The sequence below is a fragment of the Aegilops tauschii genome, chromosome 5, assembly GCF_002575655.3.
Source record: "Aegilops tauschii subsp. strangulata cultivar AL8/78 chromosome 5, Aet v6.0, whole genome shotgun sequence".
Classification (NCBI taxonomy): domain Eukaryota; kingdom Viridiplantae; phylum Streptophyta; class Magnoliopsida; order Poales; family Poaceae; genus Aegilops; species Aegilops tauschii.
In genome coordinates this window covers 507,912,486-507,932,716 of record NC_053039.3, presented here as the reverse complement: position 1 = coordinate 507,932,716, position 20,231 = coordinate 507,912,486, and the positions used below count along the sequence as shown (strand labels likewise).

The 20,231-nt window shown below is 48.6% G+C and overlaps 3 protein-coding genes across 3 annotated transcripts; all 3 read right to left on the bottom strand.

Moving 5' to 3' along the window:
• Positions 1 to 321: 321 nt before the first annotated feature.
• On the bottom strand, positions 322 to 4,897 carry LOC141023080 (uncharacterized). Its single transcript, XM_073499389.1, has 2 exons — positions 4,639 to 4,897; positions 322 to 1,130 (listed from the first exon to the last, which is right to left on the bottom strand). Exons 1-2 carry the CDS (start codon positions 4,895 to 4,897, stop codon positions 322 to 324), a joined length of 1,068 nt encoding a protein of 355 aa, XP_073355490.1.
• A 1,093-nt stretch (positions 4,898 to 5,990) lies between these two features.
• Positions 5,991 to 6,521, bottom strand: LOC109779606 (blue copper protein 1a-like). The gene is made up of 2 exons (XM_020338245.1): positions 6,344 to 6,521; positions 5,991 to 6,238 (listed from the first exon to the last, which is right to left on the bottom strand). The coding sequence occupies exons 1-2, from the start codon at positions 6,519 to 6,521 to the stop codon at positions 5,991 to 5,993; spliced, it is 426 nt and encodes a 141-aa protein (XP_020193834.1).
• A 10,043-nt stretch (positions 6,522 to 16,564) lies between these two features.
• LOC109779610 (mavicyanin-like) lies at positions 16,565 to 17,221 on the bottom strand. The gene is made up of 2 exons (XM_020338248.1): positions 17,050 to 17,221; positions 16,565 to 16,857 (listed from the first exon to the last, which is right to left on the bottom strand). The coding sequence occupies exons 1-2, from the start codon at positions 17,219 to 17,221 to the stop codon at positions 16,565 to 16,567; spliced, it is 465 nt and encodes a 154-aa protein (XP_020193837.1).
• Between the last annotated feature and the right edge of the window lie 3,010 nt (positions 17,222 to 20,231).

Below are 20,231 nucleotides of genomic sequence, written 5' to 3'. Positions count from 1 at the left end.
ATACATCGTCAGGGAGAGCCTCAGACCAGGTCTCTCTCACAACACGGCGTCATGCGCCAAAAGCAGCTATAGCATGAGCCAAAGTATTACATGCCCTGGGGGCGAAAGAGAAGGATATATGACTAAAGTTCATGCGCGCGAACTGGCGGATTTCTCTGAACAGGATCCCCTTCATGGCCAAATCAACCTCCCGACCGTTCAGTGCTTTAGCAAGGACTTGGTTGTCTGTCTCGACATGAACACGCAGCATTCCCAGGCCGCTGCTGTCTCCAGCGCAGCAGCACACGCCCGGGCCTCAGCTGCCAGCGCTGTCGCCACATGCTACAGAAATCCCGCCCCGGAACCTCTGACGTCACCGGCATCGTCCCGCACAATGAAACCCCACCCACCTGTCCCCTGGGATGCATTGAAGGCTCCATCACAGTTTATCTTCAGAATATCACCCTCGGGTCTCCTCCATGTCTGTTGCGTCGTGATTGGAGGGGTGGTTAGCTCCGGTCGGCACAGTGCCAATGATTCCAGCGCCCAATGATTGATTTCTGCTGGAAGCTTTTCCAGTGCTGACGGCTTGTCTCCAGCATTAACTTTATTGCGCCAGGCCCACCATTTCCAGAGGAGGCATGGAACCCGTATTGTTTTCTCCTCTGGTAGCCGAAGGGTTTTGTGCAAAAGTTCCATCCCATCCATGCACTCACACAGTTGCTGCCGGGTGTCCTCCAACTGTAGCTCCCGCCACACCCTCTTTACAAGTTTGCATTTCAGGAATAGGTGCGCTGCATCTTCATCAAGTCTCCCACAACACACGTAGAGGGTGTTGCATTCCATTCCACGTCGCTGGATATTCCGTTTTAGTGGTAGGCTGTTGTGTGCGAGTCGCCAGAGGAACTGATGTATCTTTGGTTGGCATGGCAGACCCCATATCTCTGTCCATTCCCAACCCGCTGGTTTTGGGTCAGATGCGCTCGGTTGTCCCGCGTCTCTCTGTGCCACATACAGCTTGTAGGCAGATTTCACCGAGAACTCCCCCTTGCTGTCGCTGAACCACGCGTAGAAGTCCTCAAACTCCTCTCTGATCGGTGTCGCCAGTATGATCCTGGCCTCGTCCTCCACAAACAGGCTTTTCACCAGCTCTTCATCCCATTCATGGGTGGTTGGGTCAACCAATTCGATTGCTTTTGTGAGGATGCAGTTGCCCCTGGGAGATCTGGGTGTTCAGTCTCCCTCGCGGTTCAGCCACCGGTCCGTCCATATATTGATGGCACTGTCGTCCCCCACCCGGTGGATCAGGCCTTCCTTCATCCATTCCACGCCCTTCAAAATGCTCCTCCAAGTGTAATAGATACCAGCATGCGGCATTGCCTCCAGGATACTAGTGTTGGGGAAGTATCTCGCTTTCAACACTCTTCTTTGGCTTGGTCAGCAACTCCCAGCTCAGCCAGTGCACCGTGTTGTTTTTCTCCTGCTTGGCCCACCAAAAGCGATAGATCATTGCCCCAATTTCCTCGCAAAGGGTTTTAGTCAAGTCAAAGCACGACATTGCAAAGGTTGGTATTGCTTGTGCACACGCTTTGATGAGAACATCCTTCCCCATCTTAGACAGCATCCTTTCCTACCACCCCTGAATCCTCTGCCATATACGATCCTTTAGGTATTCAAACAACTTCTTCCGCGCTTGCCCCACATAGACAGGAAGGCCCAGATAACGCTCGGACCTTGCTTCTGCTCGAATGTTGAGGGTGTCCAGAACCTCCCTCTTTCTGGCTTGCTTTGTGTTCTTGCTAAACATGGCTGAAGACTTGTCATAATTTACCACATGCCCCGAGCAAACCTCATAAAGTTGTAGGATATGTTGCAGCGATGTAGCACTCTCTGCTGAAGCTTTGATGAGTACTAGTGAATCGTCCGCAAACAATAGATGGTTGAAGCTCGGCGCAGCATTGCATATTCGGATTCCTTTCAGAGACCCGTCCTCTTCAGCTTTATTTAGCAAGGCTGAAAACCCCTTAGCACAAATGAGGAATAAATAGGGCGAGAGCGGATCTCCTTGCCGTAGCCCTCGTTGAGGAAGAATCATGTCCGTGATCCCCCCATTCACTTTCACCTTATAAACGACCGAGGTCACACAAAGCATGATGCGATCAATCCACATCTCATTGAAACCCATCTTCCGCATCATCTTCTCGAGGAAATGCCATTCCACTCGGTCGTATGCCTTACTCATATCCAGTTTAACCGCCGCATAACCCTCCTTCCCTCCTCTCTTGTTCTGCATATAGTGCGTGCACTGATAGGCTAGGAGGATATTGTCCGTGATCAACCGCCCGGGTACAAAGGCACTTTGGTTCGGTGAGATCACATCCGGGAGAATTTGCTTGAATCTATTGGAAAGAACTTTTGAGATCATCTTATACATCACATTGCATAGGCTGATGGGACGTAGATCCTTCATGCACTCCAGATTCTGTGTCTTCGGGATGAGCACTACACATGTTTCATTCCAACCCTCAGGCATCGGTCCTCCATTGAGCACAGCTAGCACTTCCTCAACAACGTTGTCTCCCATCATATCCCAGTGCTTTTTATAGAACACAGAAGGCATACCATCTGGGCCTGGGCTTTCAGATCCCCAATGCTCTGTAGTGCATCAAACACTTCGTCACGTGTAAATTCTTTCGTCGGCATCTCATTCATTTGTGGTGTGACTCGTGGTTTAACTGTAGCCAACAGCTCCTCCTGTCTTGCCCCTGCATGCGAGGTAAATAGATTCATAAAGTAGTTAGTAACAACCTCCTTCATCTCCTCCTCCCTTTCCACCACCCTTCCGTCCTCTCTCCGCAACCTCTTAATCATGTTCCTTCTCCACCTTGCAGATGCCGATGCGTGGAAGAATTTAGTGTTTCGGTCCCCTCCTTTCATCCAGTTTACGTGAGCTCTTTGCCGCCAATATGTTTCCAACTGCTCCTCAAGCTGGCCCAGCTTGAAACGCAGCATGTGCTCCCGACGGACCTGATCTGGGCTGTTATTCTTCCTCCTCTCGGCCTCTAACTCCTTCTTTACCCGATGTATTCTCTTCTCTAGGTCACCCAAGACATTTTTACTCCACTCTATTAGCTCCTTCATCACCCCCCGCATAGCTCCAGCAACTTTCTTCCCATCTACTTCCGTCTCCCTCTCCCACACCTTCTTGACCAGGTCGTGACAGCCCTCCTCCTCCAACCACCTCGCTTCGAATCTAGGATTGGCATTGTGACTTGTCTCTCTCCGGATCGCAGCTGCTCCCGTTGTTTCAATTATCACAGGCCTATGGTCCGAGTGTCGCGCCTCGCCATTGACCATGCGGTACGCCGTGAATCAGTCGCACCATGCCTGCGTTACCACAGCTCTGTCAAGCCTCTCCTTTATATACTTCTCCGCTGTATGGCTGTGGTTACGCCACGTGAAAGCATCTCCTTTGAATCCCAGGTCTCCTAGCTCACAAAACTCAAGAGCACTCTTGAATTGGTCCAGGCTGTTTTGACACCTTGGCTCACCCCCCTCCTTCTCCCATGCATGGAGGACCTCATTGAAATCGCCCGCACACAGCCATGGTTTGTTATTTTGGTGTTTTAGTGTCCGCAAGAGCTTCCAAGTCTTCCCCTTCTCTCCCATCTTCGGCTCACCATATATGCCCGTAAACCTCCATCTAAACCCATCCTCCTCCGTAATCTCCGTGTCAATGTGGTATTTCGACATAAAACCCACCACCCTAACATCCACCTCCTTCTTCCAAAACAAAGCAAGGCCACTACTCTGTCCCTCCGAATTCTTTGCCACCATACATGTCATGTTCAGTTTCCATCTCAGCCATTCTAATCGTCGTTGATCCATTTTGGTCTCCGACAAAAACAACACATCGGGGTCCTCCCTCTTCTGGAGATCCAGAAGGCCTTGAATTGCCGGGACATTCCCCAATCCCCGGCAATTCCATACGATAAGTCTCATTGGGCACCACAGGACTGCTTTGGCAGCCCCGCGTCATTGCTTATAGCACCAAGATTCTCCCCCTCGATCACCTTCTCCTTCCTACTCCTCTTTGGGGCACCTACCTCGTCTACCTCCATCTCCTCCGCCCCTCTCTTCTTCTCCAACTCCTGGCTCACCTCCGCCTTCCTCCCCTCCTCCCGATGGATTCTTTTGAACTTCCCCACTTCAACTTCTTTGGGTCTGGTACTTCTGTTTTCTGCTCCCCTTGCTCTCGGCCTTGGGCCACCCTTTTCTCCTTACCTTCCTCCTTGCTCCCCTCCTTCTTCTCCTCCGTGTGAGATGTACCACAACTCTCATTCTTCGCTGCTTGACCAGTCCGGGCACAGTCCTCGCTAGCCAGTTTGGTTTGTTGGGTGGGCTCCGCTCCTATGTCTCCAGCAAACAGCCTCTTCTTACTGCCACCACTCTTCTTTGTTCCTCCATCCTCTTCCTGCTCCGCCACCTTTAGCTTGAGTGGGCTCGTCACCTCTCCATCCAGCTCACTTCTTCCCTTCTCTCGCCCCTCCACCGACAGCTAGTTCTCCTTCCTCCATGATGGCCCGTCACTTCCCGATCTACTCCCACTCCCCGACCAACCATATCGCCTTCTCGCCCCTCCCACCCCCCCATAGTCACCACCGCCCCTCCTCCTCTCCTCCATTGCACTCCCTTCAGGCACATACTTCAGCCACTGCCCATATTGTGCTTCCTCCCCCTTCTTTAGTTTCGTCTTGCAGTCCCGATCAGTGTGGCCCATTCTTCCACAAGTGTAGCAGAAGTCCGGTAGAAACTCATATTTGAGATGGCACCAGTTCTTTCCCTCCTCATCCCTCCTCCTGCCTTGCTCCTTAACAATGGTGTCCCCATTGCCGTCTTCCTCATCATCCAGGAACATCCCTCTCATTAATGGCTCATCAACTCTGATCCGGACTTTAACTCTTAGCGCCTGCCCCATTGCCTTCCCATCTTCCCCCGTGTCCACTTCCACTAGTTCCCCAATCATCTCCCCTCATGTTCTCCGCTAGCTCCTTGCACATCATGCCTAGGGGAACATTGTAAATGCGCACCCATATTGGCACCCTCTCAAACCGGTAATCTTCAATGGTTTTGGCAGGATCGAAGTCTTCAATCACAAGCAGATCCTTCCCAAACGTCCATGGTCCCCCCTCCACCGCCTTCATCTTCCCTGCTTCCTGCCTAAACAAGAAGATGAATCTGTTGTTGCCCATCTCCTTCACCTCCAACCTACTCATAGGACACCGGGATCTTCCCAACGCCACCTCCATCCCCGCCGCATAGGCCGGTTTTTCCGACAATGGTTTGCCGACCGCCCTGATCGCCGCCCCCTCCTGCTGCTTCTGCATGGTCTTCCTCCATCCGATCTTCACTCCCCTCTTCTCAGCCTCCGACAGGTTCATCCTCGCCAACCTTCCTTCTACGCTCTCCATCCTTCCTCAGATGCCCACCGCCGCCGCGGTCCAACTGGATCTCGGATCGGAGAGACTAGGGTTTACGGTGTTTTACGACCAGGTGCCCTAGTACACCCAGAAGGCTTTGGTGGATATGGGTTACGACGAGGCTGGGGAGCCCGGCCTGTGGCAAGAGGGCCGCTCCCCGAGAGAACGAAACTCGACCAGGGCTCAAACGTCGCCGGCGCTCGCCACCGGAGATCGACTCTGACGGCGGACTGGAAACCCTAGACAGGCGCGATCGCCTCGCGATCGCCCGAGACAGACCCTAACCGTCACGCAAGGGACGGAAGACTTTGCCGCAACGCACAGTTACTAGTCCAGAGTCCAAACTATAGCTATGTAGGAAACTTTGTGAATGGATGGACGAGAAAATTTAATTGTTAAATGCGTGGACAGACAAAAAATCAAAAGAAAAACACATAGTCCTTTATTAATATAGGTATATATATATAGATGATGTGGCCTTTGAACGGGCCCTTTGTTCATGTGTACGGGATTCAGGTACCCCAGTTTTTATTATGCGAACGGGGCCGGGGCCGGCTGGGGAGTTGGTGCAGCGGTCTCGAGGACGGTGATCTTGAGCTTCATGCCATTCTGGCAGTGCTGGCCGACGGCGCAGAAGAACCACCTGCGTCCGGCCTTGTCGAGCGTGACACGGTCCTCGCCGGAGTTCCAGACGACGGCGTTGGCCGGCTTGGTGCACGAGAGGAAGTCCGGCCCGCCCACCTCCACCACATTGTGGGCGCCGCTGTTGTACTCGAACACTGCGATCAATATAGTTAGCACGAAATTAGCTTTGCGTCGCATAGAAAATGGAGCGATCAAGCGTGCGGCGTGGACGGAATGGATTAATGGAGGTATGCCATTACCTAGCGTGTCGCCGACGACAAACTGCTTTGTCTCGGTCCAGGCCGTGTAGTTGAAATCGAGGGTCCAGCCCTTGTCGTCGCCGACCACGTACTCCGTGGCGACGGCGAGCCCCGGGAGGAACGCCACGGCGAGGGCGGCCGCGGCGACCACGGCGACGAGCACCTGCTTGGAAGCCATCGCTGAGCAACCAGCAAACCTTGCGACCGAGATAATCCAATAGCTAGCTCTCCTGGCTTGCTGCTAGATGGATGCAGGTCGATCCTGTGTTGTGCTTCTAGCTCTGGCTTTGCATGTATATATAGTAAAGGTACGTATCTATACGTAGTAATCACCGTTGGCACTGGAGCACGTCTTGTCTCTGACCGGAGCTTGCTAATGGCGCAACGGTGTCAGGAGTTGAATGCGTCAGTGTGGCGCCAAATTTAGTATTGCATTGGCTTCATCGGAATAGAGGATACACAGCATCAGTCACACAGATGCCCATTGTTTGGTCGTGTAAAACTAAGCGCGTGGTCTTAGTTTGACGCATGTTTTTGGTGTAGGAAGCTGTTTATTTGCTCATCACTTAATTAGCCCAGATAGGACAGCATATTCCTTCCTTCCTTTAGGGGGACTCGTTCTCTTCTTCTCCGTAATCATCCTCATCATCCGCTTATTGATTCCTAAGCCAACTTATTGACTTGATCAATAGCAGGTAACTTAAAGATGTATATAAATTGATTGTTTTGGTTCGAAGTGGGCTAGGTGGTACTATTTAATGATGATAGAAAGAGCTGACTTATTGAGTTGGTGGTTTGTTTTGCAGGCTCAGCAGATGTCCAAAGCAGCTTGCGTTATGTAAATTGCAGTCGGCCTACTCGGAGCGCAGGTTACAAAAAAACATTATTTTTTTTATGCATTTAACTTTTTCTTGCGGCCCAATTGAAGGAAAAAAAAGTGGAGCAGGCCCCTTGGCCCACGTAAGGGACTGACTCTCGGTTCCCCAGTTGAAGGAAAAAAGAAGATTCAAAGCAGGCCCCTTGACTGCATGGTTTGGAGGCCCAACCAAAAAAATATTATGCATGGACGGACAAAATTTTTAGTACCACCTCAGATAGGTAAAGAAGAAAATAAATCCGTACGGTGAACTGACAAAAAATTAATGAAAATGCACCTTGCTTTATTAGAAGGTATAGATGTTTTTGGTGTAATTGAACATGGACACTTGGGCTGGCCAGGGCTAATTTTTTTAAATAATACATTTTTTTTATTAAATTACAGAAATATTACGCTGAAAAAAGAATTTTCAAAAATAATACACCGTCGGCCCGCTGCAGGCCGACTGAGCCCAGTCAGCCCACAGCAGGCCGACTGGTGGCCCATCAGCTTGCTGCTGGCCGATTGGGCTGTGGCCACCAGATCAAGCCCAGTCGGCCTGCAGTTGGCCGACAGGGTCCAGTCGGCCAGCAGTTGACCGATAGGCCTGCAGTGGGTCGACTAGGCTCAGTTGGCCTGCTGTGGGCCGACTGGTGCATGCCACCATTTTTTTTTCCGAATGATCGCTTGTTTTTTTTATGCCACCCGTTTCCCGCCACCCGTTTCCGGCCACCCGTTTCCCGCCACCCATTTCCCGCCACCCATTTCCCGCCAACCCTTTCCCGCCACCCGTTTCCCGCCACCCATTTCCCGCCATACCGCAGTCGTTCTTTCCCGCCATTTTCTCCTCTCTACCTATAAAACCCCCTTCAGACGGAGGTGGATAAGCATTGCAGTGTGGTGTAGTTGAGATGTCCCATTATCCTTTCGATCGTAGTTTTCACCCTGGGATGAGCAGGACTCTTCTGAGGCTAGCTCCCGATTTCAGGATGGATAATAGGATAGTTCCATGGGACGAACTCACCGGTAGTGACACCATAATGAATGAGTTGGCTCATCAATTACGTAGGTCTGGGTGGCCTGAAAGGACCTATGAGGAGGTACGTAAAGAACTTCTTAGGTTGCATGACAGGTGGAAGAAGGTAGTGGTGCCGAAGAGTGAAACTTTCAGAAGGATTGCAGCAAATAATCCATGTTTATGGACTGAGGAGAGCGAGGACGAAGATGATATCTTCATGCCGCCGCTTCCGGGTTCTGCATCGTCGAAGGGCAAGAGTTCTTCATCATCGAAGGGCAAGGTTTCTGCATCGTCGAAGGGCAAGAGTTCTTCATCGTCGAAGGGCAAGAGTTCTGCATCAATCGAGGATGACGATGATGACTTCATGTAGTTTTTATGCTGTATGTTGTGAGTTCAGTTACGTACCATTACCAATTAGATGTAGTTCTATCTAGTTGTTTGTAATGTCTCGTTGTATGAATATTATGTTCTATCTAAATATGATGTTGTAGTTCGGATAACAGAGTACTAAAATAGAGTAGGCATATGTCTCGTACATAAGAACATAGTCATTTGTCTCATACATAGAATAGACATAAGTCTCACACAGAAATAGATGGTAATGTCTCTACTGATAGATAGAAGCGTCAGTGACGACGTCTGGCCTGGCGGAGAGGCGGATCTCGAATGACAATTCATCACATATAACTCGGTTTCCTGTAGCAATGCAACTCAACAACCCTTTTCCATTCCCATTCGCTCAGCATTTCTTGAATCTTGCCATCATCAGTTATGTCAATCAATTTTCTTTCACCAGGGCCATCTGACTGCTTCCTGCTGACGTAGTACACAAAATCGTCTTCCTTCAACCCTTGCTTCAACATGAATTTAGTCTTCAACCAATCAAAAGTGAGGTCCACTTCACTAACTTGCACAACACTTGGAGAAAAGCCTTGGACATGAACAATAGGGCTAAGCACCCAGTGAGTACCCTTAGCCATCTGCAACACACAAATCGCATTGAGTACCTAACCTACCCCTTAGCCATACTACCGGAGCACCTACGAAAAATAAAATGTGGGCTGAAATATACCTTTGAAGCATGCGTGCGAACGAAGAACGACGAACGGCGGCCACCAAACTGCCGGTGCTCCGCTTCCAACGAAGAACGACGAACAACAGCTTCACCTCCACCACACTGCCCCAACTTCACCACCACCACACTGCAATGCTTATCCACCTCCGTCTGAAGGGGGTTTTATAGGTAGAGAGGAGAAAATGGCGGGAAAGAACGACTGCGGTATGGTGGGAAAGGGTTGGCGGGAAATGGGAGGAGGGAAACGGGTGGCGGGAAACGGGTGGCAGGAAATAGGAGGAGGGAAACGGGTGGCGGGAAACGGCTGGCGGGAAACGGCTGGCGGGAAACGGGTGGCGGGAAATGGGAGGAGGGAAACGGGTGGCGGGAAAAAGTTGGCGCGAACATATGGCGGGAAAGGGTTCTTCATCATCGAAGGGCAAGGTTTCTGCATCGATCGAGGATGACGATGATGACTTCATGTAGTTTTTATGCTGTATGTTGTGAGTTCAGTTACGTACCATTTAATTTAGATGCAGTTCTATCTAATTGTTTGTAATGTCTCGTTGTATGAATATTATGTTCTATCTAAATATGATCTTATAGTTCTGATAACAGAGTACTAAAATAGAGTAGGCATATGTCTCGTACATAAGTACATAGTCATTTGTCTCATACATAGAATAGACATAAGTCTCACACAGAAATAGATGGTAATGTTTCTACTGATAGATAGAAGCGTCAGTGACGACGTCTGGCCTGGCGGGGAGGCGGATCTGGAATCGGGGACCATCCCAACCTGTCGGCTGCCCTAATGTGACGAGGAGGAATCTCAGACTCTCCGTGGTCATGCTGTGTATCCTGTGTGGGGCCTGATGGAGGAGTCGAAAACATGTTCATCCACTGGGTGTGCTGCGACATCTGAGACTGTATGTTGTCCTCGGGATGTTGATCACTCCCCCACGTATCATGTGATGCCGACATAGACGCCTGATATCCATAGGCTCCTACGCGATGGAACTTTTCATCATGAAGAATGAGGTCGCGTCAATTAATATTGAAAACAATAAATATGAAGACACATACCTGCTGGCTGTGACGTCTGCCCCGGCTCAAACACGAAACTGGACGAGGGACCGTGCTGCTGTGGCTGTGGAGATAACACGAAGCTCGACGAGGGACCGTGTTGCTGTGGCTGTGGAGAAAACACGAAGCTCGACGTGGGACCATAGTGCTGCGGGTGCCACGTAGAACTGCCAGGTTGGTCAGGACGTGGTGGCCTGGTTGTCGGCTGATGTGCTAGACGTGGACGTGGTTGATGTCGGTGCATGGAGTGACGCGGCTGCTCCTGCTGGTGCTGAACAACATCGGTTCTCCGGGTGCACGTGATAGCCTCGTACACAGTCCGTATCTTATTCTGAATTCTTTCCAAGAAGGGCTGTACCACTGGACGATGATGAAGAAGAGGTCCAGACTATAGTGATCGTCCAAAGGTGGTCACGTCGTCGTAGAGTTCGCGTGTCAAGGTAGCCTGCAAATTTCCATCACGATTAATAATGTCTGTCTCTTGCACGTCAAAGTATGTGACAACATTACGTAAAGAAAATATATCTTACCGCGTACTGCCTAGAGCCCGAAGTATCATAGCTCGGGTACATATCCGATGGAGTAGGATCTGGTATCTCCTCTGGGTGGGAGTACTCAACAATGCGTAACCGTGTTCCGGTCATGTAGCGCCGCTAAGACCGCCGAACCCCAACTCCTCTGTCTGATCTGATCCGCCGTCTGAGCGCTCGCTATCTCGAGTGCCATAGGGATGTAGAGGGCACTAATAGTGGTGACATGGTTCTCCATGAACATCACCTTGCCGAAAAGCCACAGTAAGTAGGCCTCCAGGCTCCGAGTGATCTGTTCCGCAGTCAACGGCGCCCGGAAGTTCTGGATCTGCATTAAGTGAAGAGAAAGTTTTAGTAAGCCGCAATTATTTTCTGTAAAACTTTATGCACGATAACTTGAAGATAATAGGTAGGGGAAAGTACCCGGAAATTTAGCAACCACTCATACTTAGGTCCGTGATGCTCCCATACCGGATCCGGAGCATCCGGAAAAACACCATGAAAATGTTCTGTAAGAGCTCGCTCCCAACCAGCCGGTGCGTCCAACGGTCCTACGGCATGACCTGCCAACGATAGTCCAAGCAAAAGTGACACATCCTCCAGAGTAGGAGCCATCTCTCCCCATCTGAAGTGAAACGTGTGGGTCTCTGGCCTCCAACGGTCCACTAAGCAGCTCAGCAAAGACCCATCGATGGCGAGGCGTTTCTCACCCGGGATAGACTCAACCAGACGCGCGAAAGGTAAAAGGCCGGCCCATTTCAACCTTCATCAGAGAACTTTTCAGTTAGTGTCTCCCATTTCAACCATTAATATGCATGTTAGTGTGCAAATTAATAAAGCACGTACCGCTGAAGCCATCCTGAGTGTATCTTCCAGTTTTCCTTAGGAGTGCGAGTGACCAGAGGCTCAAGCTTGCGCTCATACCATATCGCAGCACGATGACCCCTATCAATGTCCCCATTCAGCAACCACAATCCCGACATTCCTGCACATACAAAATTCAGAACATAGTGCCACACCACACTTAATAAAAATTCAGAACATAGTGCCACACTTAATAAAAATTCAGAACATAGTGCCACACTTAATAAAAATTCAGAACATAGTGCCACACTTAATACAAATTCAGAACATAGTGCCACACTTAATACAAATTCAGAACATAGTGCCACACTTAATACAAATTCAGAACAGTGCCACACCACACTTAATACAAATTCAGAACAGTGCCACACCACACTTAATACAACTTCAGAACATAGTGCCACACCACACTTAATACAAATTCAGAACATACTACTGCTAGCTTAGCTTCTTCCTCTCGCCCTTACTCCTCTACTGCCTCTACCTCCTCTTCTTCCCCGGTTGCCTCGTCCACGCCCAGTGACGAAAGTGGGACAATTAGTGTCCCTATGGCCAAATTCATTGCATAGAATGCATTGCCTAGTCGGACCTCCTGCTTCAGATTCATCCATATCATTTTGGATGCGCTGACACTGCCGTCTGCCTCTACTTGTACGCATATGCTCTGGGTTTGGAATGTAACGCCTTTCGGCGGGGTTGACGCTGTTGAAATTACCCATTGATCGAAAACCCATCAGCTCACCTGTCCAGGTATTGAGGACAGACTCTTTCAGAAAATATGGAGACACAAACGATATTGCGTCCATTCCAAGCTGCCCGCAAGCAGCAAGTACATGTGAGCAAGGTAGGTGAAGCAATTTCGGTTTATTGCATGTGCACTCACACGTTGGCCAGGCTTCATTGCCAATTTTCACCTCATGCGTCCTCTCAAGCGCTGCATGCTTAGCCCTCCAAGCCTTGCCATAAGAAATTTTGTACTTGAACCTGGCGAAGACTTTTGTCTGGACTGCCTTCACTTCCATAGCTTTGCCCTGCACTATCTCATCGTAAAACAATCGAGCAATAAGCGTGGATGAAAGGTTGGCATGATCTTGAGGGATGCAGGGAATAAGACAAGTGTGATTAACTAAGTCACTTATCACCCAACTTGTGCCATACTTAGGGAGAAAGCCGTGCACCCTGGCGGGACAATCTGCGTTCTTGCATACCATTGTCAGGAATTTCTGACTAGACACCTGAGCTGTGAAAACCCTTTGCGTGGACATTGCCCAATTAATTATTGCATCCTTCAGGGCTTGCTTGTTCGGATACATAGCAGCCGTCGCAATATTGTTCTGGTGATATTGCCAGGCTGAATCATGTCCATCATTCACGGTCATTGCAGATGATAAGTCATGATTCCACCATGCAGGATTCGGGACCTCCTCTGCATTTTCTTCTTCATCTGACTCGTCAGAATCATCGGCATGACCCCTTTCAACATCGGTGTCTTCTTCTTCCATCTGGTTCTGCATGTGCCCATCTACCTCGTCAGCGTCCACCTCGCCATTGTAATCACCATCGGCATTTCCTCCTTCTACCTGACTACTCTGCCCTGGTTCATAACCATAAGCATTTCCTCCTTCTACCTGACTGCTATGTCCTTGTTCGTAACCATAAGCATTTCCTCCTTCTACCTGACTGCTCTGTCCTTCGTAGCCACCCTCGCCTTCATGTGCAGTGACCTCCTTCACGACGGGAAGCACTAAAGCAACAGGATTGCATCCCCTTCGTTCACAACCTTGTAACCACCGCACCCAATCGGAGTCTCCCTCTATTGGCCTCAAATAAAAGTAAATTTTTGAACTTGACCGTGTCCACAATGCATGAACACCGACGGTGTGTGTTTCAGTATCAAGACCTAAACTTGCCGCAATCCATTCTTTCAACTGACTAACAGACCATGTTTGTGGTGCGCTCATTGCCACCTCTATGTGAGTAAATTCACTCAGATCTGCTCCCAACTCATTTGTTTGGACAGTACCAGGACCATAGTAAAATCTCAACTTCACTACATCGGATATCTTGACTCACCTTTTTTTTCAACAACAAAATACAAGTATTAAGCAACAACTTATTATCCCCACTAACAAATATTAGACATGTCTATATATTACCAGGACCATAGTAAATTTGACGATCAATATAATTTAATCTATGTGGACGATTATGATGAGTTGCTTGACTCTTGTTTTAATAATAATATAATAATAGATTACAGTTACGGTCCGTAATATAACCGACAAATATGATAATTCAGTTTATTTGAATAAATAGGCCCATGTTGATATATTTTTTATTTTAATCTATTTTAAGAATAATTTAGAAAAAGGCATGCATCTTTTTTCTAGGATCATGTAAAATTCTTCCTTGCAAAGAAGTTTTTATCCCAAGTTTTTTTTGTCAGTAGGCCCACGTTGAGGCATTAGCGGGGTGCTATTGCTTGTTATGGGTTAAACTACAGCGTGGCAGTTTAAAAAAAACAGTATGGCATTGAGATGTACTTTAGTTAATGGACTTTAGAAAATACGCAGAATAAAGGTTAGCGTGTAATCCGCTTCAATTTGGCATCGGATACGGACTGAAACGTTTTTAACATGTAGTTGTACTTTTCCCTTTTTTTGTTTGCTTGTTAGATTTCCATCACACTGGCATGCTATGCACATGCCGACCCGAACTCTTCAAAAAAATCTTGTCTCTTCTTTCGAACTTTTTATTCATATTTCCAACTTCTTATCACGCACCTGTGTACGTGTCAAGTATTAAGCAAATATTACGGACCTTTTTTCGGAACTACTACAAATACCTACACTACTAAATACTTGACATCCACATATAGTACGGATTATTACCGGAGCAACTACACATTTTTACACAACTAATTAGTTGACATCTAAATATATTTACGTATACTACCAGGGCAAATAACAATAATCGCACACCTAATTTATTTCACATCAAAACATATTAACAAATACTACCGGAGCACCTACGAAAAATAAAATGTGGGCTGAAATATACCCTTGAAGCGTGCGTGCGAACGAAGAACGACGAACTGCCGGTGCTCCGCCTCCAACGAAGAACGACGAACAACAGCTTCACCTCCACCACACTGCCCCAACTTCACCACCACCACACTGCCCCAACTTCACCACCACCTCCTCCACCAAAATGCTCACCACGACCACCACGAGCTACCCCAACAGTAGATCAAGACCTCTTTTGGCTGCCCTAAATGAGTTGAATCCATTCACGGTGCCAAAATCGCGAAAATCTTGCTCATTTAGGTGTATAAATGGGTGGCATTTTTCTGTAGAGAGAGGAGAAGGGAAGAACACAGAGAACAGAAGAAGAAACGAGCAAGGGGAGAAGAAGAAGGGAGGAAGGAGTGGATAAGGCACGGGCCGGCCAGGTGTGTCAGGTGGCAGCACCCTGTCGGCCAGCAGCTGGCCGATCGGCGCGCGGTAGGCCGACAGGAGCGCACCACGCCGACAGCCCAGTCCCTCCCCCTCGCGACGTGGCCCGACCAACCAGAGGCCGCCGCGTGCCAGCCGGGCCTGCAGTCGGCCTGCTGCTAGCCGATCGGCCTGCTGTGGGCCGATTAGGCCCAGTCGGCCTGCAGCGGGCCGACGGTGTATTATTTTTGAAAATAATATTTTTGGCATATTATTTCTGTAATTTAATAAAATAAATGTATTATTTAAAAAAATTAGCCTGGCCAGGCCCGTCGATGTTACGATGACCCTCCACGTGGTAGTAGAAACATCGTCAAGGCAGATCTTAGCGGCTCAAGCGAATCCCCTTTTTGTAATTGTGAATTAGACTCGTGCCTGGTCTTGAGTGCCGCCATAGTTTGGTCGTTTCGAAGATTTCCTCATGGAAGAGACTATCTATTATCTATACCGTTTGGTCGTTTCGAAGATTTCCTCATGGAAGAGACTATCTATTATCTATACCGTTTGGTCGTTTCGAAGATTTCCTCATGGAAGAGACTATCTATTATCTATACCCAAGAATTGCATGCAACAAGAAGAGAACAAGATGATCATGCTTCATAGTAGGTGAGAGGCACGATGGTAGTAGCCTAGGAGGACATGGTGAGAGTTATCGTCATGCTTGATTCGCCTGATTTTCATCAGCGATAATTGGTTTAACTCTCTGGAAAGGGAAATAATCCAATCTGTAGTTCCATCTATAATGATTGGGGAAGGATTCCATGTGTGTGTGTTCGCCACCAAGCTATCAGCGATCCAACTTCACAATTTCCTTTATAGTGTCTCATATTTTTTGAAACGCCTTCTTCTCGTGCCCAATTTGTGTACAAAGTGACAAAGACACTCAATTTGTTGTACCACCATCATGATTTCGCCCCAAAGATATTAAGCGCTAACAACGACACCGTCCCTATCGAGAAGCACAAGTCATCATGCATTCGGGAGCACATTGATCACCCCAACCCGGAATTCCATGAACCTGTTTAGGACGAATGTGGAGTAGTTCGCAAACCATTGCCATGGTGGCACCATCCCGTGTCTCAGTTCTCTCATCCTTTAGGAGTTCCTTACTAGAATTAATCTTTGAATGAAGAAATTTCAAGGGCACAAATTCACAATGTTGCAACGAACGATATTCTTTAGCTAATGTAACAAAAAAATAGTAAGAGAGAAAAGACCACTACAAAACCATGCACAACTCAACACTCTCGGTTTCTCACATTGACACACCTACGCTGACTATGACGGCCTGTAGCATGAAATCATATCAGCCCTTGGAATTAAACGAATGGCCGCTTGGACGCAGGATGAGGAGTCGACGACGATGCCACCCACGGAGCGGGTGCAGGGGCAGGAGAAGACGCGTCTGCCGTGAGGATGGTGACGTTGAGCTTCATGCCCATCTTGCAGTGGTTACCAACGGTGCAAATAAACCACCTCCTCCCTGCATCACCGAGGTGGACTTGATCGGTGCCGGAGGTCCAGGCAACAGTGCCCTTGCTGTTCTTACACACCTTGAAGTCCGGCCCACTCACTTCCACCACGTTATGGAAGGCCTTTTTGTAATTGAAGACTGCAATCAGTTGTGTGGATGAATTAGTCAATTAGCTCGAGCTTGTTACAGTTTTCTGATAGAGGATCACGAGTTTGTTAAGAACTGATGGTAAATGCAGATTAGCAGCAAATTACATTTCTTTGCGAACTTTTTGAAGCAATAAACAGTGTATATGTTTGTCGTGCCATAAGATTTGGAATGATTGATTACCTAGCGCGTCACCGACTGTGAACTGCTTGCTCTCGGACCAGGCGGTGTAGTCAAACCCGAGCGTCCACCCTGTGCCATCCCCCACGGGATGGACGGTGGCCGATGCGGCAAGCAACGGGAGGAAGACCACGGCCACTGCCACCGCCACGGCAAGCATATGCTTGGAAGCCATGGATGTCGTCGAGCACTGAAACTGAAACTGACTCCTCTTCCTTCTACTTACTGAACTGTACTCTAGGCTGGGTGTGACGAGAACAAGTACTCTTACATGGTTATATAGAGATATCGATTGTCCGAATTCACGTACGCATGTAGTGCATGGGAGGAGAAATGGTCAAGATGGACGTGGAGCTCGGCATTGCAGTGACCAATGGAACGAAGGGACGCGTCGATGGATTATAAGAAGCAGGAAAGGATTCAGCAACTTAATTTTGATTAGTTTGATCCGGTTGTTTCCGGGTCTTGTCCACCTGTGCGCTTGGGAGCATACGAGACGTGCATGCCGGGACAAAGGCGCCGAAGACCAAGTCGCTGCCGGCCGGCCACCGCACTTGGCCGGAGCCGGACAAAGGTTTGCTCGTCGTCGGTCCAAAGTCATTTTCCCCCCTTTTTTTTTTTTTTGAGGGGAAACATGCAATACTTTATTGATCAATGGAACGGTTTACAGGAATAAACAGAGTATCAAAGGGTTGTAGAAGCCAAATATGGCGCCCTTCACCCAAATGCAATAAGCATGTCTAGTTAAACTATGCGCCTCCGTATTGGAGCGACGTCCTTCATGGACAAAAGAGATAGCCTGAAAATCACCACAACCGTCCTTTATTTCTTTGACGATTGGGCCAGTGATACCATGAGTTCCTGAGTTGATGTCGTTGATGGCGGAGAGACAGTCCGAGGCCGCTGTGATGTTTTGGAGTAGCAAGTCCCTTCCCAACGATAGCGCCTCACGACACGCCAAAGTTTCCAAAATGTGTGGGTCGGTCAGCCCATATACACACCTTGTCCATCCCGGCATACAGCGCTGACCGCACCAATAGGTGGGCTTCTACACACTGCACCATCCACATTATTCCTTGCCTGTTCCTACGGCTGGCGAGCATGTGATAACACCTGTGATGGTTGAGCCAAAGCTAGATCAGAGAGATACCTATTGATGAAAGAAAAGGTCGCCAAAGGGCTTTGGTGCTCTCCTTCATGGATCAATTTCCTCCGCGCCGACCATATCGCCCAGACGGTAACAACAACTCGGATCATTTCTGTATGTGATACCGCAGCAAGTATACTGAACAGCCAAGATTTTGCGTCAGGTTCCGCCGTGGCCAGCATGTGCTCAACCAGCTCCGGGTCATTTAAGGCCCAAACACAATGCGCCATAGTACAGTTCATCAGAGAATAGAACCACAAGTCCTCAGCTCCACATATAGCACAGCATGGAGAAGGACCCATGTTTCTGTGCTTGATAACGTCCGCTGTCTGGAGCGAGGACTGGGCTAACCGACATAGGAAAACTTTAATCTTTGACAGAACCGGGATCTTCCACAGATTGTCCCAACACTTTCTCTCGCGGCTGCAATCCGCTAGGCCGCCCCGGCTCTCGAGCCATGCCTCCTGCCGGAGCTTTGTCGTGATGAGCATCCGGTAACACGATCGCACTGTGAACTTCCCTTTCTTCTCATGTGCCCATGCCCAGCAATCAGGGTAATGGCGGGTGCTCAACGGAATGTTTAAGATCACCACTGCATCAATAGGAAGAAAAGTCGAATTAACCAGGTCCTGTCTCCAGCTCGCTGATGTGGCGTTGATAAGCTCGGATACACGTTCTGGCCGGTGTGGAGTTAAGCAAACAATAGGCCTCATCGATGCTTCCTTTGGGAGCCAGTTCTGTTCCCATATGTGAGTAGTATTTCCGTCTCCAATGCGCCTAATCAAGCCCAAATTTAGCACTTCCTTTCCTTCCATGATGGCCCTCCAAATCTGCAATGGATTGTTGCCTAGTTCCGCATCCAAAAAATCAGTCACAGGAAAGTAACGAGATTTCAGTAGCTTTGCACTTAGAGTATTTGGTGATTGCAGAATACGCCACGCTTGTCTCACCAAAAGAGCAAGATTGAAGAGCTCTATATCTCGGATCCCAAGCCTCCTTCATGTTTCGGCCTGGTCATGACCTCCCACGAGACCCAACTAGTCTTTCTCTCGCCCCGTTTACTCCCCCATCAAAACTTGCAGATGATGGAGTTGATATGAAGACAGAGGCCTCAAGGGAGCTTGAAACAGGCCATCGAGAAAACAGGGACAACTTGTGCCACGGATTTGATGAGCACTTCCTTCCCACCCGAAGACAATATTTTCTCCATCCATCCTTTGACTTTGTTCCACGCACGTTCCTTCAGGTATTTGAACGCCCCGTTTTTGCTGCTACCAACATCTGTGGGCATACCCAGGTATTTTTCAGACAAGCTCTCATTCTAGACATTAAGAATATTGTTCATGCTATCTCTCACTTCCTGTGTACATCCCTTACTGAAGAAAACCCAAGATTTGGCAAGGTTTATTTTCTGTCCCGATGCTTGGCAATAAGATTTCAGCAGAGAAGATACCAGAGTAGCTCCCTCACTACTAGCCTTGACGAACAGCAGGCTGTCATCGGCGAAAAATAAGTGGCTAACCGGCGGGGCCGTTTCTGCCACTTTGATTCCGTTGATTGGCGATGACTCATTCTGACTTTTTAGGAGGCACGAAAGGCCCTCTGCTGCCAATAAGAATAGGTAAGGTGATATCAGATCTCCCTGCCGAATTCCCCTTGTAGGAGTGAATTGCTTTAATTCTTCCCATTGAATAAGACTGAGAATTTAACAGAGCTCACCATCCTCATCACTGTATCCACCCAAACTGGTGCAAAGCCCACTTTGGTCAGTATAGCGCATAAATAATCCCACTCCATGCGATCGTACGCCTTCATCATGTCCAGTTTCAGGGCACAAAAACCATTCTTCTTTGACTTATTTTCGCTTCATGAAGTGAAGGCACTCATAGGCTGAGATAATGTTGTCAGTAATAAGCCTCCCCCAACAAAGGCCGACTGCTCCTCAGATATGATCTCCGGAAAAATACTCTTCAATCTATTCGCCAAAACCTTGGAAGCAATCTTGTATATGACATTACAAAGGCTTATAGGACGGAAT